This window comes from Paroedura picta, chromosome 2 (assembly GCF_049243985.1).
Source record: "Paroedura picta isolate Pp20150507F chromosome 2, Ppicta_v3.0, whole genome shotgun sequence".
Lineage (NCBI taxonomy): Eukaryota > Metazoa > Chordata > Lepidosauria > Squamata > Gekkonidae > Paroedura > Paroedura picta.
This window is the reverse complement of record NC_135370.1, coordinates 134741114-134768722: the sequence shown is the minus strand read 5'-3', so window position 1 is coordinate 134768722 and position 27609 is coordinate 134741114. Positions and strand designations below refer to the sequence as shown.

The 27609-nt window shown below is 44.1% G+C and overlaps 1 protein-coding gene and 1 long non-coding RNA gene across 8 annotated transcripts in view; one reads left to right on the top strand and one right to left on the bottom strand.

Annotated features, from left to right (window-relative positions):
- FSIP1 (fibrous sheath interacting protein 1) overlaps positions 1–27609 on the bottom strand; it is a 100526-nt gene that overhangs the window by 435 nt on the left and 72482 nt on the right. For 4 of the 7 annotated variants that reach the window (XM_077322937.1, XM_077322931.1, XM_077322933.1 and 1 more), the window contains 3 exons: positions 20645–21182; positions 5096–5270; positions 457–3931 (listed from right to left, as the gene is read on the bottom strand). In XM_077322937.1, the coding sequence (XP_077179052.1) occupies position 3931; positions 5096–5270; positions 20645–21182 (714 nt within the window). In that variant the 3' untranslated portion in view covers positions 457–3930. Of the gene's footprint in view, positions 1–456; positions 3932–5095; positions 5271–15162; positions 15590–20644; positions 21183–27609 lie in introns of those variants that run through there. The other 3 variants (XR_013228444.1, XM_077322934.1, XM_077322935.1) reach the window with 3 other exon arrangements.
- Positions 376–20714, top strand: LOC143830429 (uncharacterized). Its single transcript, XR_013228446.1, has 3 exons — positions 376–473; positions 5446–5565; positions 20627–20714. It is a non-coding gene; the product is annotated as an uncharacterized LOC143830429 (long non-coding RNA).

The following is a 27609-nucleotide window of genomic DNA, read 5'->3' as shown; positions in this document are numbered from 1 at the left end:
GTTTGCAAACGTTTTGTAAGATCTGTGAAGAGATTAAAGGATAACATCCTCTGTAGCCAATTCTTGCAACTGCAAAAATGTAAGCTATGAGACATGGGTTAAAATCCTGGGACTGAGATTCAGTAGGGATTCATTGGCCAGGCTGGAATTTTAATGTCCATGCATCCATCAAACAAGTGGTAGAAGTGAAGAATGAAGAATTCAGTCTAATTTGTACAGGTGGCAAGAGAACTTCATATTCAGAGTCATCAAGCCTCTGAATCTCAGTGCTCGTAGGTCAACTTCAGTAGGCTAAGGGCTACATGGGTGCAGAGTGGGCATGGCCTGTCCGAAGGCAGGGCCCAATGGTGACACGCTTCACACATCACAATTGGGCCCTGCCTCAGACAGGCCACGCCCACCCAGCCGTCTAGGGGCTCCCTGCCAGCATTGCCAGCAGTTTGCCCCTGGATACTCCCCAGGATGCATGTACGGTTGGTAATATCGCTACTAGGACTTTTTTCACTTCAGCCAAAGAGAGCAGACTGAAATGGTCCAAAATTGGACAATGAGATGGTCAATGGGACTCTAGTTCCCTTTCTGCATCAAAGCTGATGGGGAGGTCCTGGTGGAGTTACAATATTTCTCTGTGAAATAACTCACAAAAACTTCACAGCTAATATCTAACTGAGAAATTTGGGATGCTCCTTTAGAGATGGACATCAGATAACTAATTGGACATGAGCTCGTGGAAGCAATGGAGCTCACATAGAATTCCTTCTTAATGGCCTTCACTGCCATGTCACATGCATTCATAGTAACTTATAAGACGTTCTTGATGGTTCATCACAAACTTCCTGCCAGACTTGCTCTAGCCATCTCAACTCCTGTTTCCATTTGCACAACTCCAGTGTAGTCCATAGGGCTGGCTTTGGAGAGGAGAAGAGAGGGCATCAGGAGCAATGTCACTGATGTCTTTGGAGAGCTGGCAATGCCAATCCTCCACTAGCATATCAACGGATTCACCAGGGGTTTTTGGGATGCTGCAAAGCATTCTGGAAACCATTTGGATCTGTAAGTCTTTGGGGCAGGCATAAATCTGCTCTCTGCCTATATGGGTGGAGGGGAACATCAATCTGGAATTGTAAGATGAAGCGGTCTGACCATAGCCCTGTAGATGTTTGAACCAGGCTGACGTTTATCCCCATCCCAAAACTCAAGTTCGTAACCTGCTTGATGTGTAGAGACCAACAGAAAAACAAGGAACTTATCCAAGACAATATTCTTGTTCTAACAATATATATATTTTCAATTTTAATACATTTTTTTATATACATGAAGAATCAACCATAATGGTTTCTAGATAATTTCCGTCTTCAATATCTTCTTCAGTGGTTGAGTCCTCCAATATAAGATTGTTGTAAAAATAATGAAAGATTATAGTTGGAAAAATCCTACAGTATTCCCTTATATTAGTGTTTTAATAATATCAATAAGCCATCACCTCAAAGGTATTGGGGAATGTTGGCCACTATGCTTTTCATCTCCAATTCCAAATAATCTATAAATACCACTGGTCTCAATATTGTCTTGTGAGACTCTTCTGTTCACTTCCCTCCATTGTGAGAACGGACCATTTATTTCTACTCTCTGCTTCCTGTTGTTTAACCAATTTTTACCATAAAAGGACCTCTCCTTAAACATTGTGACTGCTAAGCTTACTCAAGAGTCTTTGCTGAGATTAAAAGACCAAGTATCTATTTGCTGATCACCGTTAAAGGATGGTAGGTGAATTTCCTCCAGGTCAGGCTGGATTCTGGAGATTTTGGGGGGGGGGGGAGGGAGGGATAACTTGGGCATGAAATTGGGGTCATTGTGGGTGGGCAGGTAATTGTGAATTCCTGCATTGTGTAGGGAGTTGGACTAGATCGGTGGTCTTCAACCACCGGGCCGCCGCCCGGTGCCGGGCCGCGAAGGCCCTGGCACTGGGCCACAGCTCCCTGCCTCCACAGGGCTGCACTGGGCCATGCATGCGCGTTTGCGCCATGCGCGGCCGCACATGTGCATTTGCGGCACTTCCACGCATGCGCAGCCGGGTCGCGCATGCGCGTTTGTGCTATGTGCGGTCACAAACACGCATGTGTGGCACTCCCGGGCATGCACGTTTGTGGCAGTGCATGGCGCAAATGCACATGTGTGACCCATCCGAGCATGCGCACATGCACGGGAGTGCCGCACATGCATGGCATGCGCGGCTGGGCGATCGCCCTCTCCGCTGCCGCCGGTCCGCAGCCTGGAAAAGGTTGCGGAACACTGGACTAGATGACCCTGGAGGTGTTACCCAAATTGCTGGGGATAGCAAGAGGCTGGGTAACACAGGATCTTTACTACCAATTTTTACGGGGTCCTTTCCCTGGAAGAAACCCTTTTTAAATGAAGAAGACAAAAGCTTACACTCATGGGATTTATTTGGGGAAAATATTGGGATACACTCAAAACACACACAGAGCAAAAACATACATACACTAAGTTCTACAGGGGGACAAGTTACACTAAGTTCTACAGGGGACAAGTTCACTAAGTTCTACAGGGGGACAAGTTCAAGATACTGCACCTTTCTTGGATCCAAGCAGCCCAGACACAGGGTTGACGACATCAGGGGATGGACAGGATGCCGGGTGTGGACAATAACACATACACACACAGGGTGTGCGCAAGGCTTGATATAGTGTTTGAAATTCCCGGGCCAGCCCCAGAGACTGCCCACTGGGAGGTCCATGATTGATGATTGGTCTCTGATATGAGTACCTGATAGGTGGGTTTGAACTGTGAGGTCACTAGAGTGGGAGGTGTGGAGTAATCTCATCGAGTACCTTGGCTAGGTGTAATGTGTGGCTAATGGCCTTGTCTTTGTTTTATCAGGAAGGACTGGGGGAAGACATTTGGGGATAAGAGATGGTGCTAGACAGAAATTACACTGGGCAAGAGAGACAAAAGAAGTTGCAGTTAGTACCTTGAAGGGATATTACCTTCCTGTAGATAGTCTAATGGTCTTTGGCTGGGGGGGGGGGATTTAGATAACGTGCACATTTAGCTCAGTCAGTTGGGCAAGGAGGAAATGTAAGAAATCTAGTGAAGCCCAAACAAGATGGAGCCTTAGCCTGGCTTCCTAGGTTTCTTAAGGGGCCCTACTGACTCCATAGTCAGTCTCTGCCAGGCTGGTTTCTGTGTGTGCCAACCTGCTCAAAGTCCAGTCATGGGCTTCTGTGCATGAAGGTATCTCTGTGTGAGGCACCCTTCCATTTTGGGCTACCTCTCGGGTAACAGAGGTACCTTCCAACTCTGGTTCTATAATTCTGTGATAATGTCTACCAGATTGCCCTTACCCACATGCTTGTTAACCAGCTCAAAGAGGTCCAACAGTTTGGTGAAGCTTCTCTTTTCAGAAGCCATTCTACTTGTCTGTCCCCAGAATTTGCTCCTCAATATGCTTAATAATTCTATCTTTAATAGCCTTTTCTACTAATTTATCTAGAATAGATGTTATACTAATTAGCCTGTAATCCTCTGTTCCCCCAACCCTCCCCTTTTAAAAATAGTCTGCATTTCCAATCCTCTGGCACAGAGGTCAATTTTAGTGATGAGTTACAAATGCTGATTATCAGGTCACCTTGCAAATAATCTGCATGCAAGATTAAGCAGGTTTTTGTGTACCTAATATGTTCTTGAAGAGCAGCAGCTTGTTATAAAATGGATTCCCTTAGAAGCTGTGAACCATCCCTTGCAGCCTCATTTACTCTCTGTGAAGCGTTAAGCCAACTTCACTGGAAGACGTCCAAGGTCCCCGTGTAACGGATCTCCATATCTTCTTGCTTTCAATGATTTTTATGGACTCTGATCCTTTTCAAAAAGGGGGCACATTTTCCATACTCTTCAGTGATAGAGTAGAAATCTGAAACAAAATAAAGAAGTTGTTGACAAGACACTGCATGTTTCAAAAGCATTTAAGTCCCACATTAAAAAAAAAAAGAAAATTAAAGGAAAAAATGGAACCCCAATCATCCACTACACCCGCCACTGTTGGCTATAATTTTATATGTATACAATTCATTCTTGTTATTGCTTTTATTGGTATTAAGAATTATAATATCAACAGAGTAAGGACAACCATTATTTTTATATTCTCTTCAGCAAAAGATTTCTTTCTGGAGGCAACAAGCAAGAGTAATACAATTAAAGGAAAATGAAAGTGAGATCTGAGGCCACACCGTGGTCATTTCTCACTCCTTTTAATAGGAAAGAGGTTGGCTCCTATCTGGATGATGGAAGTCACAAAACAAGCTACCCACAGAACATGCAAGGGGACCTACATATTTGGGCAACTTCACAGAAACTGCGCCTGATGATGACTGAATATGGTCCAGGAGATATCAAATCTTGAGCATAGTTAAGTCAGGGAAAGGGAAGGGGTTAGCCTGGACAACCTATTGGAAACTAATAGAAACATGGAGGAAATGATTTGCAAGGGCAAAGGAAGGTTTTCAAATTGTTTCTGCCATCCATGAGCAATATCTAGGTTGTTCCATTTATGAAAGTTGCCTTTCCCTTCAGGAGGCAGATTTCCAGTAGGTCCCAGTGCTCAATGGTATTGGTTTGGCCTAGCAATCAGTTGAGGTAGCAATTCTTCTCCTTCCCCTGACTCACTTGCTCTCTCCTGAAATATAAATGGCTGTTTGTCCATACAGGTCCCATTATTTGAGAGAGCTAGGGGGAGGGACTTTGTTGGAACCGCAACAATGGGAACGCACAGGTCTTTTTCGCTAGTGTTGCAGATTGTTTGCAAGAGTGTAGCACTTTTCGGAGGGTGAATCCACTTTTCCTGATTTCCATTTAAGCGCTACAACGAATCACTTTTTGCGGGACTGTTTCAGGAGTGTGGCAGATTGTGTGCGACGTTATGCGGCACTTCAAATTAGTAGCGTTTACAAATTGCAAGCCTTCTGCTACATTAAAGTTGTGCGGAATGGCCCAGAGTTTGTAAAGTTAACCAATTACACTGTTGCATTGGTCCATTTGCCTGGTCTCACAACTGGGAGAATGACCATTGGATACTCACCAAGAGGGGTCCTTCTCGTAGGTCAGGAGCACAGCTTGGTGGGTGTTTCCCATCTCACTTTGAGGGAGGCAGGTCAAAGGAAACTTCCTGTCTTCCTCTGGGAAACGCCCTCCCTTCTCCAGTCGATAACTTCCCGAGAGCTCCCTGTACTGCGGCCCTCTAGGACTTAAATGAGCTAATGGGAGGAAGGCAAGAGCAAGACAGAAAGCCACTGAAACCAACTCCTTTTCTTTCTTTCTTTCTTTCTTTCTTTCTTTCTTTCTTTCTTTCTTTCTTTCTTTCTTTCTTTCTTTCTTTCTTTCTTTCTTTCTTTCTTTCTTTCTTTCTTTCTTTCTTTCTTTTTATACTAGGCACCGCTAAGAAACTACTAAGAACCAGTAACCCCCATGAACGCCCCACATGATGGCCCGCACCAATCGCAGGGAGGGACAAGCTGTCCTCCTGACCTACGAGGAGAAGGACCCCTCTTGGTGAGTATCCAATGGTCATTCTCCCTCTAGGTCAGGAGGACAGCTTGGTGGGACTTACAAGAGCAGTCCCAAACACACTAGGGGGGGAACATCAGCTGATCAGTAGGAGGCCATCACGTGCTGCAACACCTTACGACCAAAGGCCAACTCGGTCACCTCCAAACCGAAGCGGCCATTCTCACCCGAAGCAGCCTGCACCACGGTGCAGAGGGGAAGGGCGGTGTGGGTGCCAGTGTGCCAGGTGGCACATGCACGCAGGTGCTCCTGCATGCATGTGCCAACTGGTGCTCTAGTGCCCGCGCTGCACCTCCCCCCCCCCGAAGGTGCTGGCTGCTTCGGGCATGAACGGCCGCTTTGGTGGCTGAAGCGCCCAGCCCTAGTGGACTCCATAGCATTATACTTCATTGAGATCCCTCCCTGCTCCAAATCCTGCCTATTCCCAGCTCCACTCCAAAAGTTTTGAGGTGTTTCACAACCCAGATCTGGCAACCCTAGCTGGGAAAGACTTCTGAAAACAGGGATAGAACTGATACCTGCAGCAGAGGATTCCATCAGCAGGTAGAAGATGCCTGAGAGCCAAGAAAGCTGTAAACCGGGAAGGGCTAAATAACTGTGTTGAGAGCCAGGCCCCAGTAGCCTAAGGCCTAACTGCCCTAACGAAGGTTTCATTGCTTAAGGTATCCCGGGCCAGGCTCAACCATGCTTAGCTATAAACAGGCACAGATAATTTATTCTGGAACAAAACAATGTTCTGTATGGGTTTAAATATGAATGATGTAAGTTTCAGTAACAAGCTTACCATTTGATATTCTGGTACATGAATCTTAAGTTCACCATTTCCTTACTGTTTTTCCCCAGCCATACTTTCTCATCTTTGTTTGCTCTGTTTGCTATGCTAGATTGCCACCATGCCCCTGGACCCACTAAGATCATAGTCACAGTTTGTTATGGAAAGCGCAGGAAAACCTGACATATCCACACTTTTCCACTGCTGTAGCCTAACACATACCAATCTTTCAGTTTTTCTCCCATGCCTTAGTTCTGAAAGCACACATTCATGCCAAGATTCTGACAGGAGAGGATTTAGGTTGTCGCTTCAACAGTGCTTCCGTTGTTACGCCTAAATTCTGTATCTAGGTTTTTGAGCATGAAGGTGGTAAATCCAGGCCCAAATCTCCATTCAGAGTTGCTCAATATTTCTCCACCATACTGTGACTATTCACTGAATTTGGGCAGAATCTGTTGGATGACATTTTTAAGCCTAGTAATAAATTAAATAAGCCTAGCTGAAAATGAAATTTGTATCCTTGACCAGCTGTCATAGAAGTCATCTGCATTATTACACATTCAGTAACAGGTTAGGGCTCTGCTCATTATCACAGACATATTATGACTTCATTTGTTTAGGGTTATCCTTGAGAAACTCTGAAAGATAATCAGTTATCCACAAAATGGCACTTCTACCAAGGGAGTGGGGTGGTTAGCCTCAGCTGCATTCATAGAACCATAGAGTTGGAAGGGGCCATACAGGCCATCTAGTCCAACCCCCTGCTCAATGCAGGATCAGCCCAAAGCATCCTAAAGCATCCAAGAAAAGTGTGCATCCAACCTTTGTTTGAAGACTGACAGTGAGGGGGAGCTCACCACCTCCTTAGGCAGCCTATTCCACTGCTGAACTACTCTGACTGTGGAATTTCCCCCCCCCCCCTGATATCTAGCCTATATCGTTGTACTTGTAGTTTAAACCCATTATTGCGGGTCCTTTCCTCTGCAGCCAACGGAAACAGCATCCTGCCGTCCTCCAAGTGACAACCTTTCAAATACTTAAAGAGGGCTATCATTCAGGGTATTGTTTCCTGTTTCTCTATATCAACTGTTTGCTGATTTTGTTCCAACATTTAATCCCATTCCACACAGGCCTCTGAGGTAAATAATGCATTGCAGAACGGTGGAAAGGCTAACTCCTGTAAAGAGAGGCAATAATTAGAAGAAGAGTTGGTTCTTATATGCCACTTTTCCCTACCTAAAGGAGGCTCAGAGCAGCTTACAGTCGCCTTCGCTTTCCTCTCCTCACAACAGACACCCTGTGAGGTGGGTGAGGCTGAGAGAGCCCTGATATTACTGCTTGGTTGTAACAGCTTTATCAGTGCTGTGGCGAGCCCAAGGTCACCCAGCTGGCTGCATGTGGGGGAGCACAGAATCGAACCTGGCATGCCAGATTAGAAGTCCGCACTCCTAACCACTATACCAAACTATCAATCATAACCATTATTTTTAAAACTCAAGGTACAATATTATAATATAGACTAGTTGCAAAGCCCATTCCTAAGAACGGGCCTTGAAAGGGTCCCCTCCCCTGGTCCCCGGCCAGGCAGCTTAAGGTGGCTTTGGGCCGCAGCTTGCAGCAGGATCAAGTGGTGCGGGCGGGGGATGGCCAGCTTGTTAGCAGGCTCTGGACAGGCAGTCAGCAGGCCAGGAGGCCCTTGTTAGCAGGCCCAGCCTAGCAGGTCAAGAGGCCCTCATAAACAGGCCCAGCCTAGCAGGCCAAGAGGCCCTCATAAACAGGCCCAGCCTAGCAGGCCAAGAGGTCCTTGTTAGCAGGCCCTCCACCACAACTCTTTGCCCAGGGCCTTCTCCCCTTACCTGCTGCTGGCTCTAGGCACTAAGGCACATCTGAGAGCAAAGAGGTTAGAGTACAGGGACGGAGGGCGGGAGCTGCAGGGGCAGGGGCAGGGCCAATCAGGGTGCAGCCAGCTGCACCCTGATTGGCCCTATTCCAACTTGGACAGGTGGATACGTTCCCCCCCCCCCAGGGATGGATAAGGATTTATAGTTTGCATTCAAATCTTTAACAACAATTGAGGGTACATTTGCAAAGCTCAGAGAAATCTGCTTAGTGTAATCGTAATCCTTTTACCCAGCAAACTGCATGTATGCATGATGTCCAAAATGGGTTTCTAAATGGTTCAAAACTTTGAAGTGAGGACCACGTTTTTACATGTGACTTCTGCTATGTACAAATAATCAATCTGAAATATAAATATTAGGAATGAATTTTCCAGCCTGAGCGCCTGCCAGAAGGCAGTCTGGAGCTTCTGTATGAATAAATAACAGAGACCGTGCATAACCGTAACCTATACATTGATTCCCCTGACATGCATATGCAAACACAGGCTGGCAAAATCCAGAGTTTATTAGGCAAGGCTTAGGTGTTCTTATTAGAAATTAGCCACACAAATCTCTTTTTGTTTAAACTACATCCCTCAATATTAATTCGTACTGAGGGTTAATCCTTACATAAAAGCTCTGCGTCATCTATCAAATACCACTTAAGAAAACATAGATAATGGAAACCCTCTGACTCTCCATTTCTTAAAAAAGGTGAAAATGCTTCAACATGAAAAAGGTAGGAAGCTAAATAATATGGGGGGGGGGGGTGCTTGCTCCTGTGAACACATCTAAATCAACATACAGCAAACTTCTTTGAATACCTAAACTGTGATACACAGACTTTCCGGGAAGACCTATTATTCACTGTTTAGCCAGATTGCAGCCAGGATCTGCAGCCAGATTTTATTCTACCATAGGTAGTTTAGTCCCACAAGAAAATTCTGAAAACCAGTTCCACTATTATGTAATGGAAGATTTATTTACTCTTTAGATTTTCCACAAGTGTTTCTTTTATCAAATTTAGGACAACCTACCTGGTTCCTCTTCCCTGGATTTTGTCAGCTTGGTGTAGTGGTTAGGAGTACAGACTTCTAATCTGGTGAGCTGGGTTTGATTCCATGCTACCCCCACATGCAACCAGCTGGGTGACCTTGGGCACACCACAGCACCGATAAATCGAGCAGATCGAGCAGTAATATCAGGGCTCTCTCAGCCTCACCTACCTCACAGGGTGTATGTTGTGGAGAGAGGAAGGGGAAGGCAAATGTAAACTGCTTTGAGACTCCTTTGGGTAGAGAAAAGCGGCATATAAGAACCAACTATTCTTCTTCCTCAAGTCTGTGAGATTTGGTTGGGATAATGTCAGCTCTACCCAAAGTCATCCACTGAATTTCATGGCAGAATGAAGATTTGAACTAAGGCCTACAGAGTCCATTCCAGAAGTGTAACCATTGCACAGCATCTCCAGGCTGACAGAACCGGTGTTTATATGCTGGTTACTCTTTCTGGTTAGTCTTTCTTCCTCCAACTCAGAGAATCACCCCTTTGCACATTCTAAGCTTACTCTATTGTAAGGTGACGAGATATCTGGCCCTACAAGGCGGGACATGCCTCGGCCGCGGCAATCAGCAACAGGCGAGCCCCCCTCCCTCCTCCTCCTCCTCCCTACCTCCTGACCCTTAATTTAATTACATACACACACACACACACACACACACACGCCGTGGTGCAATTTGGAAAACGCCAGGGGACACGGGGCAAATGCCCCAAATGTGGGACCGCCCCGCCAAAGGCTGGACAGATGGTCAGCTTACTCTATTGTGACATCTTTCAGGATTTTCCCTTTATATTTTCTCTTTGTTAGGCCTGGATGCTATTCTGTTTTGAAATTAGTACCATAATCCTGTCAAAGGAGCAAGGGATACAGTGCCATGTGGTAATTATGTTTCCCATTTGACAAAGTGGACAAGGATTTATGTATATTTATTATGATGTGGCATGATTGTAGTCATTGTGCAGTTCTTTTTGAGGCGTACTTCAAGGGTCCATTTAGCACAGGATCTTATACTTGATAGTAGCCATTTCTAAAGACATGGGAACCATTGTGATCCATTCCACATTCTTCTATTCCAGTTAAACCACATTATAATCCTGGTCAATTGGAACTGTTTTACTATACAAGGAGAGTCCCCCACTGTATGACAGATTGAACAGAAAATCCATCTAATGTAGCAGTTTATCTTTTAGTACACACCCAGATCTTCTTGAGAGGATCCCAATCAGATTGTATTTTGGTCTTAACTTCTCATTTGCCAAAGATTAATGTTTATTAACATATAAGTAATTTTGCATTCAAATTCACATTTTAAAAATCCCCTTGTAATGGTTTTGTGTTACAACGCAATCCTGGTAATTTTTTAAAAATTATTTTGGACTTGGAGGAGGGGCACTCAAATGGCACTGGAAGGTGATTTGGGAGTTCTCACCATGTCACGATTGAAGATTTACATAAACAGTGGAAAGTTTCCACTTCCTGTCCATCTGCTACCTCATGTGGTAGCGAAAATCCAGGGCAGACAGGTAGAAGCGGGTCAAATGCTACCCTGTGTGGTTATGGGAAGAATCAGTGCAACTAACCCTGGACCAAAAATCAGGCAGCAGCACAGCTTCGTGGTAATGGTCTCTGTGAGGTAGGTGAGGCTCAGAGAGCTCTGAGAGAATTGTGACTGGCCCAAGGTCACCCAGCTGGCTGCATATGAAGAGTGAGAATCAAACCTGGTTCTCCAGATTAGAGACCGCCATTCTTAACCACTATACCATGCTGGCTCCTAGGGCTAACAGGCATGTATATGAATATTTTCCATTTGTATGACATTCTTTTAAGCGATTTTAACTGTATTATACTGTATCTTTGAATACTTGCATTATGCAGCCTGGTGCAGGGTCATCTCATGATATACAATCCCTGCTCACAAAGCTATATTGTATCTGATATCTCCCCATCTATTCAGTCACTAACCAACAGTACGTTAGACATGTCCTAAATCTAGAATCTGTATTCAGACACGGTCAATACCTTAACTTGGTTGTGCTCAGAATTTTGCCTGGAGTATGTAATATTAGTGTTGTTTTTTAACTACTGAACTGTGTGCAGTAAGTAATTTGCTTTCAAGCTGCTGTGATTTAAACAGACATCAGTTCCACAGGCCAACTTCTCCAGCACATTCCACTGTTCGGCCAGTTGCTGCCAGGCTTCTATTTCTCTGATTCAAACAAATATGTGTCTGCTGCTTGCCCCTTTCCTCTGCCAGACTCTAGTGTGCCTTTCTGCTTATCTGCCAAAGCCTCTCCCTGCAGCTGCTCTTAGGACATCCTGTACAAGCAGGTTTAAACCTGTTCCTTTACAGTCTCAATTCAGTTCAATGCCTGTTTATCAGCTCCTTCACCCCAGCTTCTCGTTGTTGGCTGTGTTCTTTCTGCTATCCTGGTTTGTTAAGTGAAGAACCCCATAGCTGGCACATGCCCTTCAAATTAAACACTGCACTAATTTTGAACTGAAACATAAACTCAAACTGGGAAACTCCAAAGTTTCAAGTTCACAGTTTCAAAAAAGATGTGAAAGTCTACCCATATCACCAACCTATGGGACTGGTACAGTAGAAGACTGTAATCATAGCCTCAGGATATGCATTCTGTTGGAGCTGGGGCATTTAGAAAAGCTATTTTCTGCTATCAGATGGTTTATGCCAGGATTACGGACAAAGCCCGTTGTATCCAGGGATACAATGGGCACTAGAGCTTGGAAGTGGGAATAGAAAGGGGAGGAGTTGTCCAGTTTGTAAGGGCATGAGGTTGAATGTGTGTGTTGTGTGGGAGGTTGTGGTGGCATGTGACTAAAGAGGGCATGGGTGTGGAGAGATGGGTGTCAAAAACCTGTGGAATGGAATGTTCATTGAGTGTGGGAGAGGACTGGGAATTGTGGCATAGTGGTTACAGATGAGCTTTCAAGAGCCATGTCTTCAGATATCTGAAGGAAAAATCAGACTGAAGAGTCTTCCACAGGAAAAACTGGCTGCTTTGGAGGGGTGACTGTGTAGCACTGTATTCCACTGAAGTTTAGGGATGTCAGCCTCCAAGTGGCATCTGAAAATTCCCTGGAAGTACAACTCATCTCCAGGCAGTTAGGCTGAAAGGAAAGCTCTCTCCCCTCACACACATTCCTTCATAAGGAATGCACTTGGCCCAAGACACTCCTTGCTTGCTTGGCTGGTGATGTCTGATCTTCTGAAGCCTGAGGCCTACTGCTGGCAGCTGCAGTTCCTGTTGTTGCCTGCAAGGCCAAGTCATTGCCTAATAAAAGTGGATCACCTAGTTTCCCCCAAAGTCTCTACTTTCCTGTAAACCTAACTCCACTTGAAATTGGGCCACTTATGCCTTTCAGTTCATAGGACCTTCCTGGCAAGTACTTAAATTTTTTTTTATCAGGCCAAGCTTGAAAAAAGTTACTTCAGTTCCCATGTCTCTCTAGCCATTTACTAGTTCATTATTTACAGTTTCAGGCTGCAAATATTCTTTATTTAGATCTTCCTGCACTTTCTAGACTTGCAGGACTGATTCCGGTCTGTCTGTCTGTCTGTGCCCCAAAATACAAACACTTGCTGTTAAGGGCTGGCCAAAGCCCATAGCGCAGGAGGGACACACCAGCACCACTTCACCCCAACCGCAATCTGTGAGCCTCTACCATCATCTGTAGATTGCTGCTCATCTCTAGATTATAATGATCAGCTCTGCAGGCAAAAAATGGCTACTTAGGAGGCCAGACTATAAGGTATTGTACAATTTTGAAGTCCCACCTCCAAACCTCCAAGAATATTTCCAACCCAGGGGTAGCCAACCTCCAGGTGGGGCTTGGAGAGCTCCTGGAATTACAGGTCATCTGCAGAGTATAAGGGTCAGCTCCCCAGGCAGAAAGAGCTGCTTTGGAGTTTGGACAAGGTTGCTGTGGAGAAGAAACATTTATGGCCTCCCATGCAGGTTGTTGTGGAGTTGAAACACTTGAGGCCTACTGCACAGGCCTAACTGTCACATCCAACAACTTCCCTCACTTTGCCTCAGACCACTGACAGAGCTGGCAGGTGGCTGGTGAGTGCGCTCCTTCCTCCTCCCAGCTTCCGCCTGCTGCAAAGGAGCCTCTAACAGTCCCTGACTGAGGGGAGGAAGGCATTTCCAAGAGCAACGCAGGGGAGACTTTTGGCATGGTTGTGCTTTTTCGCGGGGGGGGGAGCTTTCCCTTTCTGCCAAACAACTGGCCGACAGAAAAGCCCCCTCTCACTTAAAATACTGCTCTGGCCAGCATCACTGCTGGAGGGAAGAAACAGCCAAGCCATGTGTATTTCTTCTGCAAGACTCTCTGCAGATATGAGGCCTACTGCACTGGGTTGTTGTGCAGATGAAACAGAAGGCAAAAGAACCTCCACAACAACATGTGTTGGGCCGGGAAGCCCTCATGCTGCCTCTGCAAGTATTCTTAATTGGAATAATTGATTTGAACAAGAAGATTGTAATGTAACTATGACTAGTAAAAAGCAATGTACTTTGGAATAGCATATATATGCTTTTCTCTGGTCTGTGAACAGAGACAGCCAAATGCTCTGCTTCAAAGATGATACCCCAAGATGACTCCATGCTAGAGAGGACAGGCAGGGGAAAGAAGGGCAAGGTCTCAGCTAACTACTTAGCAATTGATTATCTATTTGCCCAGTATTCTCTTAATGTGGACATATTTTTGTATGCCAAATATTTCCCATGCAATTCAATCTCAAGTGCATACAAACAAATCCAAATTGATGTTTTTTCCTATTTATCTCAGGAATCTCTTATCCATTTTCATTATGCTGTATGTTAATTTACTCTCACACTCCACCTATAAGTTTGAACTGATTACTTCCATTCCATGTGAGGACGTGTGCATGCACACAAAATCTCATACCTTGAATAAAATGTTGTTAATCTTAAAGGTGCCATTGGACTCTAAATTGGTTCTGCTGCTTCAGCCTAACACGACTACCCACTTGAATCTGCCTAAAAATAATGACACACTAGGAATTTCTCCTAGTCTTTATGGTAAGCAAAATGTAGCACATCAACTGTAAGTGACATCATCTCCCTCCCAAAATCCACTCTCTCCAGGCACTGCCCCTCAAATCTTTCAGCATTTGCCAAGGCAGGGTTGGGAACCCTAAATGCCTGTAAGCAGACCTACTGAAGTTTTGAAAGTAATCATGGGCAACCATGATTTGGAGTGGTGTCACACAACACTGGGGACTATGTTTTTCAAATCCTTTCATACATGGTACTTTCCTGAGGTAAAACTCCTTAGAATTGTTGTACCATTCCTTTCCTCCCACTGTGGCCCACACCTCCCATTTTGCCAGCTATTGCCACAAGATTCCAGTTTGTAGTTTCCCAGCCTGCAAATATGATATATGAAAGGATGTGTATAAAATGAATAAATGTACATTAAGTTACATTTCTTGAGTTTCCTTGATTTTTTAAATTTTAACTAGTCATACACAATCCCCTTAAAATAACAGAAAACAACTTTCAAACCTCCATTTGTTATATTTTGAACACTCTATGCTTCACAAAGAGCCTCTTGTGGTGTAGAGTGGTAAAGCAGCAGACATGCAGTTTGAAGCTCTGCCCATGAGGCTGGGAGTTCAATCCCAGCAGCCGGCTCAAGGTTGACTCAGCCTTCCATCCTTCCGAGGTTGGTAAAATGAGTACCCAGCTTGCTGGGGGGTAAATGGGTATCTCCATATTGAGTCTGCCATGAAAACGCTAGAGGGCGTCACCCAAAGGGTCAGACATGACCCAGTGCTTGCACAGGGGATACATTTACCTTTATGCTTCAGAAACTCTTAAACAAATATAATTGTACTGCTACAGTGCAGCTCAGTGTAAGGGTCCTATTCTTAGTTAGATAAAGCTGCTTCACTGATATACACTGGAAGTACACAAGTGCCTTAACATTCTGAGATTTTATAACTAGAAATCTGGTGGAGGAGCCTGTGTGTCTCTCTCATTAAAAAAATATTAACATGCATGTAAATGTTTCCCAGAAGTAAATTAAATAGCACACTTATACTTTAGAGGTTAAATTCAACAAATAAGTTTAAAAAAATCACTGGACAACAAGGGCATTTAGGTAATAATAAGCTTTTATGGTTCATCAATATACAATTATTTCAGAAATGACTATAGATAAATTAAGAACCCAGTGATCGATACTTGTCAATGCTGGTTAAGTTGGCGGCATATTTTTCTTCATATACAACTTCATTTTATAGTTCATCTGTGCAGAAATAAAACCGTTTCTGTATTAATTAAAGGCCCATAGTATTCAAATGTATGCCAAAAAAGCAGCTATTTTTTCAGCAGTGATTAGCTCAAATTATCACCATGTATCTCCAGCCCTCTTTCCTCTGCCACCCAGAAGATCTCATGCCTCCTGCATGCAACAATGGGGTGGTAAACCTCAGGTTTGCAGCCCTCCGCACAGGAGACCCCTCCTGTGTTTTCCCTCTGTCCTGTCATGGCTTTTTGCCTCCCAACGAGGCTGTAATGAAAAACAAGCCAACTTCTCCCTCCCCCCCCCCCGCTCCTTGGCTTGTCAATCACAACAAGCCACCAATCACAGCACAACTTGTGAATTGAAACTTTCTTCCTCCCTGAGCCCCGAAATTAATTTTGTTTTTTAAAAAGGCACTTCTGTGTTGCTGCGTGGTAATGCCACAACACAGATGCATTTTTAATAAAAATCACGGTTTCGTTGCTATAGAGAAACGCAAGAATGATACGACATCCCCCGCCCTTTTGGGATTCATATTCTTTTGGACTTTATTTATGTCTGGGTGGATTTCTGAGATACTGAACATTGTCCCTAGAGCTTAAAAAGTAATTTTGTGTAAATGATTGGCTTAACAATGTAGTTTGCGGTCGCACTGCAACATGGACTGAGCCATTAAAAAATTACAGCAGGAAATGGAGAGGGGGAGCAGGTGAGAGGGCAGGACAACACTGAAGAGACTATCACATCTTACGCCATCCATGTGGCTTGCCTTTGGTTACTCACTAGTTGCTCACCGATGGGATGATAAAAAGTGGCAAATCCACTTTTTGCGATTTCCCTCATCCCAAGGCAAATCTGGGCAAAACGTGAGCCAGGCCCTGGACAGCCTCAGGATGTAGCTTCAAGATGCAGTCATGTGGAGGGGGCTCTAAAACCTGCCAGCAACCAGAGGCTGTCCAGGGGCAGATTCCTCATGTGGAAAGGTCTCATTGTTAAGCTCACATCCCTAGCCTTAGAGTTACTCAGATGAAGCAGCCAAGTAGTTCAACTTTGAATTCTAAACCCTCTCTACATCTGTCATTCTTAACATTTGGTAGCAGGTATTTGTCACATCCAAGGACAGAGCTACATAATTTATCTTCTCTCACTTAATGCACATTTCAACTTTTTTCCATTTAGAAGGATAGTTCTTACATAACACTAGGCACTCATCGAAAATCAGTAAGCAGGAAATCTAGACTCCTGCTCACTGTGGCAAAAGTTATACTGGAAATGACAGTAATTTATGCACAGCTGTCACTATCCTCAAGTCTCGCATAATTTAAGTACTACCAGCAAGACTTCTTCCATTTCTGATTACTATCATGATTACTATCATGACTATATATGTATAGTTAAGCCATACACCAAAAATCCAGCACTGCACTATCACAAAATCAGGACACTATTGCCAGTACTGTGCTACCAATATGGTAGCCATGACATCAGTTCAAGATTATGATAGCAGGCATTGCTGCAGAAACAAATCCTTTAAGAAATCCTGGAATTACCTTTACCACATCAATATCAATTTATTGTTTTATTTTACAAAATGTATACCCATCTTTCTGCCCTCATAGAGGCCGCCCAGGTGGCTAACACATTAGAACATGCATAATAAAATCATTTAAAACCATTAAAGCTAACTATAAAACCGTATAATTAAAACATTGATTGGGAAGGAGAGATCATTGAGGCCTATTATGCACGGAGGGGAAGGTCCACATTCGAGGTGGAATGGCGGTGGCTAAAATCACCAATAATGCATGCTGCAGGCAGCAGCCGGGCGCAGAGTTGATGTATGCTGCCAAAAAAGCTGCGTTAGCGAAATGCGGAAGAAAGTGGAGCTTCCCGGGCGACCAGGGTGCAACCAGAAGTGGCTCCGGAGTGGCTGCGTGCATAATCAGGGAGGTCCGTGGTGTACAGGGCTTCTGGGTGTGCTTGCTCTCTCCCCTTCCTTGCCCTTTGGTTCCGCCAGCAGGGCCTGCCCCTGTGCGTGCCGTAGCCGCCCGGCTTGGCAGCCCAGCCTCGGTCAGCACCGTGCTCGCCTCCCTTCCTGCTTGCTCCGCATCGCCGCCTCATCAGCTGCAGCCAGCGGTTGCTCTGGGTTTTGCCGCCGTTGCGTTTGTCCTGTGCATTTGCAGTTTGTTTTGCTTCTTCCTCCTCTACGTTTTCCATGCGACCGCCAACCGCTGTTTCAGCGGCCGTGCATAATAGGCCAGTGAGAATGCCAAAATTTAAAACATTTTTATAGATCGGTACAGACAAACAAGTCTCCCTGGGAAGAGATATCTAGAGTTATGGTGCCACAACCATGAAAGCCTCTACCATGTTGTCACCCACCTGATTTCAGTAGGTGGGGAATACCCAAAGAGGGTATTTTCATCTAGCATTTTCATCTCTCCCTAATACAGTTGAGCAAAAACATAACCAGCACACTCCTGTCAGAATTAAGAACTTCTGAGTCTCATTGATTTTAACTGAAGAGGTAATCATGTGATTAAACCTATCCCACTGTAATCAATGTTACTTATAAATGGTGAACTGCTTACCCACAAAGCAAAATCTATCAATCTGCTAGTCTATTCATCTGGTACTCAGCCAGAATTCCTAAGAAAAATAATATTTCTCAAGCAATCGATCATGATGTAGATAAGTAGATAGGCATCAGTAGATAAGCATAAATTTGTTACAGACCATGATAACATGGCATATTTAACTAAGTGATATTGTTGCCTTCCAGATTAGTGTTTCAGTGAACCAAGTATTGGAATTTTAAATCCTAGAAAATTCTTGCTTAGCCATGTCCTCATTGGATTGCCTTGGGAAATTTAATTATTACTATGTATGGAGCTGAAACATGCCTAGCCAACTGCAGTGCTTGAAACAATATAAGCAGTCCACATATGAATCCGCTATACTAAGGGAAGTACAAGTTTCTCTCCGTGTATGGGTAGCAAAAACTCACATCCAGATATAAAATAGTTCCAGGGAAAATATATATGAAATCCCATTCATATGCATTAATTTTGTTTTTCAAGCTCATATATTCATCTGAAAAGTAAAAACAGTGATCAAGAAAGGTTTATCCCCTTGACGAGATGGCTCAAGCAGAGTCGTCTGAAGCTCAATCCTTCAAAGACGGAGGTCCTGTGGCTAGGTAGGAAGGGCCCATGCGAGGAAGCGCGCCTGCCTACCCTGGATGGCATGCAGCTCTCTACGGCTCACTCCGCCAGGAACCTAGGCGTGATTCTGGACGCCTCCCTCACAATGGAGGCCCAGATCACAAAGGTAGCGCGGCTGGCATTCTACCATCTCCGCCAAGCCAAACTACTAGCGCCCTACCTGGCCCCGGAACACCTAGCCACAGTGATCCATGCGACGGTCACCTCTAGACTGGACTTTTGTAACTCGCTCTATGCAGGCCTGCCCTTAGCCCTGACCCGGAAACTACAACTGGTTCAAAATGAAGCAGCCAGGATTCTCACAGCAACACCGTGGAGGTCTCATATCAGGCCTATTCTCCACCAGCTGCAATGGTTACCAGTTGAATTCCGGATCAGACTAAAGGTTCTAGTTATTACCTTCAAGGCCATACGCGGTCAGGGCCCAGTGTACCTGAGGGACCGCCTCCCCGCCTATGCCCCCAAAAGAGCTCTGCGCTCTACTACCACCAACCAGCTAAGGAGCCCTGGCCCTAAAGAAGTCCGTCTGGTCTCGACCAGGGCCAGAACATTCTCTTTTCTGGCCCCTACCTGGTGGAACGAGCTCCCAGAGGAGATCAGGCCCTGACGGAGCTTAAACAGTTCCGCAGGGCCTGCAAAAAGGAGCTCCTCCACCAGGCATTTGGCTGAGACCAGACATAATCAACAGCGACCAAGGGCCCCTGCTCCCCCCTACCCCCCCTCAGAATTCAATCAATAAGCCACCCCCCTCAGAATCCCATCAATAAGCCCTGGACCTGTTTGTAGTACTATATTGTTATACCGTTATATTGTGCTGTTATTTTGGTTACAATTATTAGTTATCAGTTATACATGTTACAGACTGTTTTATGTATTGTTCTGTTATGATGTAAACCGCCCTGAGCCTCCGGGGAGGGCAGTATATAAGTATGATAAATAAATAAATAAAAATCTTCATTCTCTACTGTAGCTAAGTTTTAAAAGTATACAATTCATCTTCCCACATTCAATTTCCTCCTACTCTTTCCATCTTGTGATAACCTGCATGGTTGTCTATATCCTCCACTGGGGTAGGCACCTGTAGTGTGCCATGTGCACTGATGCCAACTGTATTATTTATGTATCATGATTAATTATACTTATTACAAGTACAAAATTACAACTGGCTTTTTTAAATGATCTAGCCCCACATGGCCCTGGTCAACTTACTTTGGAATCACATATGATATAGTATAAGGAGTATGTGTATGAGCAGTTGTGGTTTAAAGGGAAAAAAACAAAATCCCTAATGAATGCTCAGTAGGCATTAATATGACCAAAGAGGATCACAATCAATATATGTATATAGCTGATTCTAAGGGACACCTGAGCATTTACACCTGTATGCTTAGAGTACAGTGAAAAATTCTGTTTCTTATCATAGGGTTATGTTTCCCATTACTTTTCTTTTCTAGCTTTGAGCTTCTTCTCTTTAAAGTAATACTGACAGTTGACTTTTTGTGCTCTTTATCAACAGAATGAAGAAAAGAAACATTGTCTATTATTAAAGGAATAATAAAGAGATAATTTATGTATATATCCCCTCAGTGTTGGCGGACATAATAAATCATTATTTTAGTGTTTTTCCTCAGAGAACTAATCTCTCAGCTATTTATGTCAGTTCAAGAATGTCAGAAACATTTTGAAATTTTGTGTTATTTCTGGCAGTTATGAAAGAACTTTTTGCCCTACCAGTGTAATCATAATACATTAGTGCATACCTTTGGCGAGAACCTGATTCAGTTTTTAAAATCATAATGAAAAGCTTATTCTACAGGTTTATGAAGAACCTCACCTCCTCTGGTTTTCAACAGTATGCCAGGAATGTCGACATCTGTGGATAACTCACTGTTCATGCTGGTACAATAAAAAGGTGCCTCAAGAAAAGGCGGCTTTCTTGGCTTGTCTGTGCTGAGGGCTATTGACATGTAGTACCCTGCAGGATTACCAGCACACAGCATCTCCTGTTCGAGTTCTTGGCCATCATTTTCTTGTTTCTCAGTGATAGGTTCCTCTGACAAGTGAGACACAACTAATGCCTCATTATCATTATAGTCAGCGGTTTCCACGGTTTCCTTTGAACACACATCTTCATCCATAGTTTCAACCACTTCTTGCTTTCTCAACATTCCCATACTATGAGTGTCATTTAATAGGTCATTCTTGGGGTCTTGAGTAGTGTTTTCAGGTTGGTCAAATCCAGGGCTCATTCCGTCAAAAAATGATCCCTCAGTTGCCGGCATGGCAAGTCTGGTTATTGTTCGTTGAGATTGCATATATTCTTCCAGAAGGGCAGTAAGCTGCTCTTTTGAGACAGAAGGCAGTCCATCTGCCTGAAAACACACACACACGCGTAAACAGTTTTCATTGTCAAAAGGTAAGAATAAATAGTGCCACCATAAAGCAGTTTGAATTACATGCTCCAGTAACAGAAGCTAATGATGCCAAAGGTCATATATCAGGTTCTAAACCAGGGGTAATCAAACTGCGGCCCTCCAGATGTCCATGGACTAAAATCCCCATGAGCCCCTGCCAATGTTTGCTGGCAGGGGCTTATGGGAATTGTAGTCCATGGACATCTGGAGGGCTGCAGTTTGACTACCCCTGTTCTAAACAAAGGAAAATAACCAAATAAACTAAGGAAGTTATAACATGATCTACATGAAATGAATGTGCAACCAGTGAATTTATCAAAAAGCAAAAACAAAACCTCTTGTCATTCATTAGTATTTAACCTCTCACAAATTAGCAAAGATATATAGAAATGCTCAGGATTATTATTGGAGATATGGAATAATAAAGGTAGATGTGATGCACACCTTCTGGAGAGCCACCATGATGTAGTGGTTAGTGTTCCACTAAGATTTGGGAGACTAAGTTTGAATAACCATTCAGCCATGGAAACTTCCTGGGTGACCATGGGTCATGCATACACTGTATAGCTCATCTACATCACAGAATTAATATGAAAGATTAATGGATGAAAAGATGCCAGCTGCTTTGGGTCTCAATGGAGAGAAATGTAAACAGGGTATAAATGAAATAAATAAATAAATAAATATGTTCAACATTAAAACTTATTGATGCATTATCTAATTTATTAATCGGATTTGGGGAGGTAATATTTCCTTAGAAACAGGAATTGTTTTATTAGGCTACTATGTTAAAAACATGTATCCTCTCTAGTCCTAAGCTTGCTTAGAGCTACTAATTAGAGGAAGAAGAAATCCTCAGCTAGTGACAACTGGCTTAACAGTATTTGGAAGAATGCATTGTTCATGAAATCATAATATTATAGGAGATCAGCAAGAAATAATTGGCAGAGGAGAGATGTATGCAAATCCTGTATAAACATTGCAAAGAGGCCTGAGTTTGGGTGTGACACAATAGTGGTATAAGAAAAGGATATTGCTTCTATAGGCAGAAAGTTTCTGGAAGTTCAACAATGGAAATAGCTTTCATCCTTCTTTCAAAGGATCCACAGAAGAGAAGATTAAAGTAGAGGTGAATCTTCTGTGCCTCCTGCTCCATGGAACTGAGGAGCAAGTACATGCTTTATATGCAAGTGGGATCCTCACATTTACCTGCCTCCAGTGCAAACCTGCAACACCCAGTGTATGACTGATTAGTAGTGCCACAGCCGTATTGCTGCCAGATCCAAAAAAGTTCTAATGAATCCAAGTGAGGTCTAAGCGGAGTAAAGTGGTAACATATCTAGACGCTATACCTCTTTTAATACAGCCCCAAATCCTGTTTGCCTTTTTAGCCAAAATCCCACTTGCCTTTACTAAGACTCCTAGATCCTTTTCACATGTACTACTGCCAAGACCAGTCTCACCCATCCTATAGTGATGCATTTGTTCTAGGAAGTATTTAGTAGTCATTGCCATTAAGCACACGGGACTATCCAATGTCTTAATAAACAGGTTAAATGTTTAGAGATGAAATTTTAGTTAGACATTGCCTAAACTTCCCAGGGTATGTATGGAACTACAACAGTTTTGAAATGAAACCTGCTATGTGCATCCTGGTATAATAGATAATATATTCATTATTTCAGCTAATTTTTAACAGGACATTATCCCCTATCATTGCCAGTGTGCTGCACTTTTCTGCTTAGAGCAAAACGCAAATTCCTTGCCAGGAGCTATGCTGGATGCTTACTAATAATGTTTCCAGCAGATTTCGCCTTATGCGAGCTGCAGGCTGTCTACCATCACAGCATTTTTCTGACCCCAGATGCCTTTTCCTGTCTGAGGGTTCATAGGATATGTCCTGTCACATGTGACTGGAATGCGCATTAGTAATTGCTTCATATACAAAGCTGTTGTGACTTCAGGCTTTCCAGCTCAAAGATTCAGGGATGTTTTGCAGTACTGCAACAGAGAGAAGCCATCAATGGAAGTTAAAATGAATGGCAAGAACACTAAAGGAGGGAATGTGATTGTAAGCTGCTTTGAGAATCCTTAAGGAGGAAAAGTAAGATATAGAAACCTCTTCTATTAGTATGGATAAAGCCTAGCTCTCAAAAGATGTCACAAGATGTCATAGTCCCATTGTATACGGCACTGGTCAGACCACACCTGGAGTACTGTGTGCAGTTCTGGAGGCCTCACTTCAAGAAGGATGTAGATAAAATTGAAAGGGTACAGAGGAGAGCGACGAAGATGATCTGGGGCCAAGGGACCAAGCCCTATGAAGATAGGTTGAGGGACTTGGGAATGTTCAGCCTGGAGAAAAGGAGGTTGAGAGGGGACATGATAGCCCTCTTTAAGTATTTGAAAGGCTGTCATTTGGAGGAGGGTAGGATGCTATTCCCATTGGCTGCAGAGGAAAGGACATGCAGTAATGGGTTTAAACTACAAGTACAACGATATAGGCTAGATATCAGGAAAAAGTTTTTCACAGTCAGAGTAGTTCAGCAGTGGAATAGGCTGCCTAAGGAGGTGGTGAGCTCCCCCTCACTGGCAGTCTTCAAGCAAAGGTTGGATACACACTTTTCTTGGATGCTTTAGGATGCTTAGGGCTGATCCTGACAAAGACCCAGAGGTAACCATTTTAGTTGCCAGAGTTTTAACTAAGATGCTTTTATAATATGCTGCCTACCTTGTATTTTATCTTTTATAATTTATTTAATCATTTTAAGATCTGTTTGGTTATGTAACCCCATGGCCTATTTTATTATTTTGTTGAAATTTTAAACCCTATTTTTATATGTCTTATACATATTTTATGCCAATAAAAGGTTACTGACTGACAATTTTACTGAGGCCCAGGGGGGGGTAGTCTTTTGCCGAGGGACGTCGCCGCCGTCTGAGCCCCTGCTCAACTTGCTTTCCCGCCGGTGCCACTGACTTCCTGCTGCCCACTGGGGCCGCCGGAGAGCATCAAAGGTGAGCCAGCGGCAGAGTGGCAGGGCAGCTCCTGAGGCAGCAGCTGTGGAGGAGGACGAGGAGGAGCCTCGGCCCAGTACCGACTGATCCACGGACTGGTCACGGTCCCCAGACCGAGGGTTGGGGACCACTGTTCTAGATTACAGAACCTTGAATCCTAAAAAAAGAGTAAGGGGTATTTTGCTGACAGGATTCATTCAAGAGATTTGACGGAAGTAAATTATTTAGGGAACTGAATTTAGGGATCTGACATCTAAGCCTGTAACATTAAAAAAAACTGGTGAAATTATTGTGCCATGATTAAACTCAATGAAGTTTTTCTTATGCATCTTGACTCTGGCTACCCCTCCCTCGGAAGTAGCCCCACTCCTTTCCTATATTGAGGAAATTCTGTTTCACTGAATCCAAAGAAGTGTGCATGCACGCAAAAGCCTATCTATATAAAGAGTGACTGGTACTTCCCATGACCTGCTGAATGTTAGAAAGACTCCAGAGCAAGCCCGCCTGCTAGGAGCCTTTCAAATGTTTGGTGCGCTGGGGCCAAGAAGCCAGCCAGCACTTCTCCCAATGGTCCCCTGCCCCTGCAGGGTGCATAGAAAAGCCTCTCTGTACCCTGCAGCTGGTCAACACCTCTCTTGATGAGGACAAATGCTGGCCAGCTCTTTAATCCCCCCGCCCACGCAGGGTTCAGAGGGAAGCCTCTCTGTGCCTGCTCCCTTTAAATCTTTCCCCCTAAGCCCCTACCTAGCACCCAGTGCATTCCTGAACGCACCGGGCTTTACTTCTAGTAACTAGAATAAAATGCTGCTAGTCTTAAAGGTGTCACTGGACTCAAATTTTGTTCTGCTGCTTCAGACCAACACAGCTACCCAACTGAATCTATTACTGTGACATGATCTTCCTTGGGCTACAGCATGCTCATGATGGGCAACTAGATTTGATCAAAAGCCATTATGACATTAGGATGATTCATTTTAGGACATTAGTCCTGGCCTATCAGTAAACTCGTTTGTTACTAATGTCTTTGTCCACACCTCTAGGTGGCAACTGAGAGGGGGGATCATGGGAAGTGTTTACGACCCAAATGTGGCTCACAAACTTCCAGCTATTAATACAGATTTTCCCTAAACATGCTATATCATGGATTTGCTCATTAAGCCATAAGCTATTTAAGTGGTAAAGAACGGTAAGCCTGTCCTTTCCTTCCACAAGCATGCACGAATGCCACACTATTTTGTGAGTCTTTTGTTTAGTTTCATGTGTTCCTTCACACAGGAATAAATCAGTTACCTATCCAGATTTTTCTTAAAATGAGCAGAGCAACAGCAGGACTGTTTGCCTTGCAGTGAGGGGATCTTTTTAGTCCAGTTTTTTTCAACCAGAGTTTTGTGAAACCCTGGGGTTTCTGGATAGCCCTGGATGGCTTTCCTGAATGGATGGTGATAAATTCATTTTAAACATTTTTTTTACATTTGTTAAACATTTATCAGGTGATTTATCAGGGGGAGGGGCCCTAGGTGGGCTTCCCAATCATATTCTGCATGATCACTCCAATTTTGGGGTTTCTCGAAGCCTGAAGAATGTTTCAGGGGTTTCTCAATGGTAAAAAAGTTGAGAAAGGCTGCTTTAGTCACTGATGTGTAAGAAGAACTAGTATGTTGCTGTAGCTGAAATAAGACAAGAATTATTAAGCAAAAGGTAAAATTCAGGAATATGCACTTAGTGGTTTAAACCAGCGGTCGGCAAGCTTCCGCTTGCCGTGGACCGCTGCTCCAGAGTGGGCAAAGAGGGCGGCCTGGGGGCCCGCGCACGCGCGGCAGCCCCAGCGCAAATGCGCGTGCGCGGCAGTCCGCGCATGCGTGTTTGCGCCGCTGCCATGTTGGCGGCCGCGGCTTCCCTTCCTGGCCCCCCCAGGCCGCAAGCAAATCGGCCGCTAAAGCAAGCTTCGGCAAGCTTCTCTTCCCTCCCCTCCCGAAAATTGGTGGCCGATTTGCTCGCGGCCTGGAGAGCTTCTAGCTTCGGGGGGGGGAGGGAAGAAGGAGCCGCGGCCCGGCGCCAAGGCTTTCGCGGCCCGCGGGTTGGGGACCACTGGTTTAAACTATTTGTAGCATACTAGTGTATTTAAACCCTGAAGTATCACCTATCCCACTGTTTCCCCCAATGTTGCCTCTTCTCTTCATCTCACAGTCTTTTGATGGTGCCCAACCCCTGAGTGGGTCTCCTCTCCTCTACCAGCACAAGGCCCTTCTCTGTGGTGACTGTCCTGGTGAAATGCTTTATCAGAGGACTTGTGTGCCCTGTGGGACCTTGTTAGCTTCTGCAGGGCTTGTAAGGCAGAGCTCTCCTAACAGGCTTTTAATTAGTCATGGCACATGGTGATTTTTTATGTAGTTTCCACCAGATCGTTTTAGTTGAGCTGTTGGATACAGACATATTTCAACAGGAGACTTACATGGTTGGTTTTAAATTGAGCTATATATTTATTATTGTGTTGTTTTTTTAAGATTGTCTATTGAATTGTATTTTACTCTGATGTAAGCACCTCGAGCCTCACTTGTTGAAGGAGCAGTGGGGTATAAATACATGAAACCCAGTTGCCCCTATAAAGCACAAGGTAGGATCCAATGCAAATAGCAAAAGGGGACTAAAGAAGAGTAAAGATTTCTCATTGCTCCCAAGTGCCTTTCTTCAGGTCCAGTACTGGAGCTTAGCTAAGGGAGACTGGCACTGGGAGACAAGGGTGTAAGAGGCAGGCCCAGAAGAAGGGCAGTTCGCCTCCATAGGCCCCAATTGTCTCTTCAGATGAAACTCTCATCCTTGTATTCTGCATGAGATCAGACACATATACATCTGAACCACAATATCATATCTATGTAAAGGTTTTCTGCACAACCAAGAGTGGTTAGCGTAACAGCTAACCAGGCAAGAACATGAAGAGTTGTGATCAGTGTGTTTCCCCTACAAGAGCACACAGCAATGCCAGGGGGCAATTTTATACTGAGAAAAGAGAGCAACAAAAAAAAGATTACCTCCCCTCACCCAGCACTGTATTTCTAAGTTTCCCCCCTCCCCGCTGCTGTTCAACAAAGGAGCCAGTGATCCCAGTAAGGATCACAATCGTCTCCTCTAAATTACACTCTTGGTTGTGCAGAAAACCTTTACATAGATATGATATTGTGGTTCAGATGTATACACACATACCCCATCTTTAATTAGTTACCATCATATGTCAGATTTCATAAAATATGAGTCTTGTTTCACTGTATCCTGCTTAGTGGTTGTTTTGACTTAACTGTGAAACTAGCACAGCATGCCAAGAATGCTTAGATGTGGGTTTAACCATTTTAAATTACAACCCCCCCCCCAA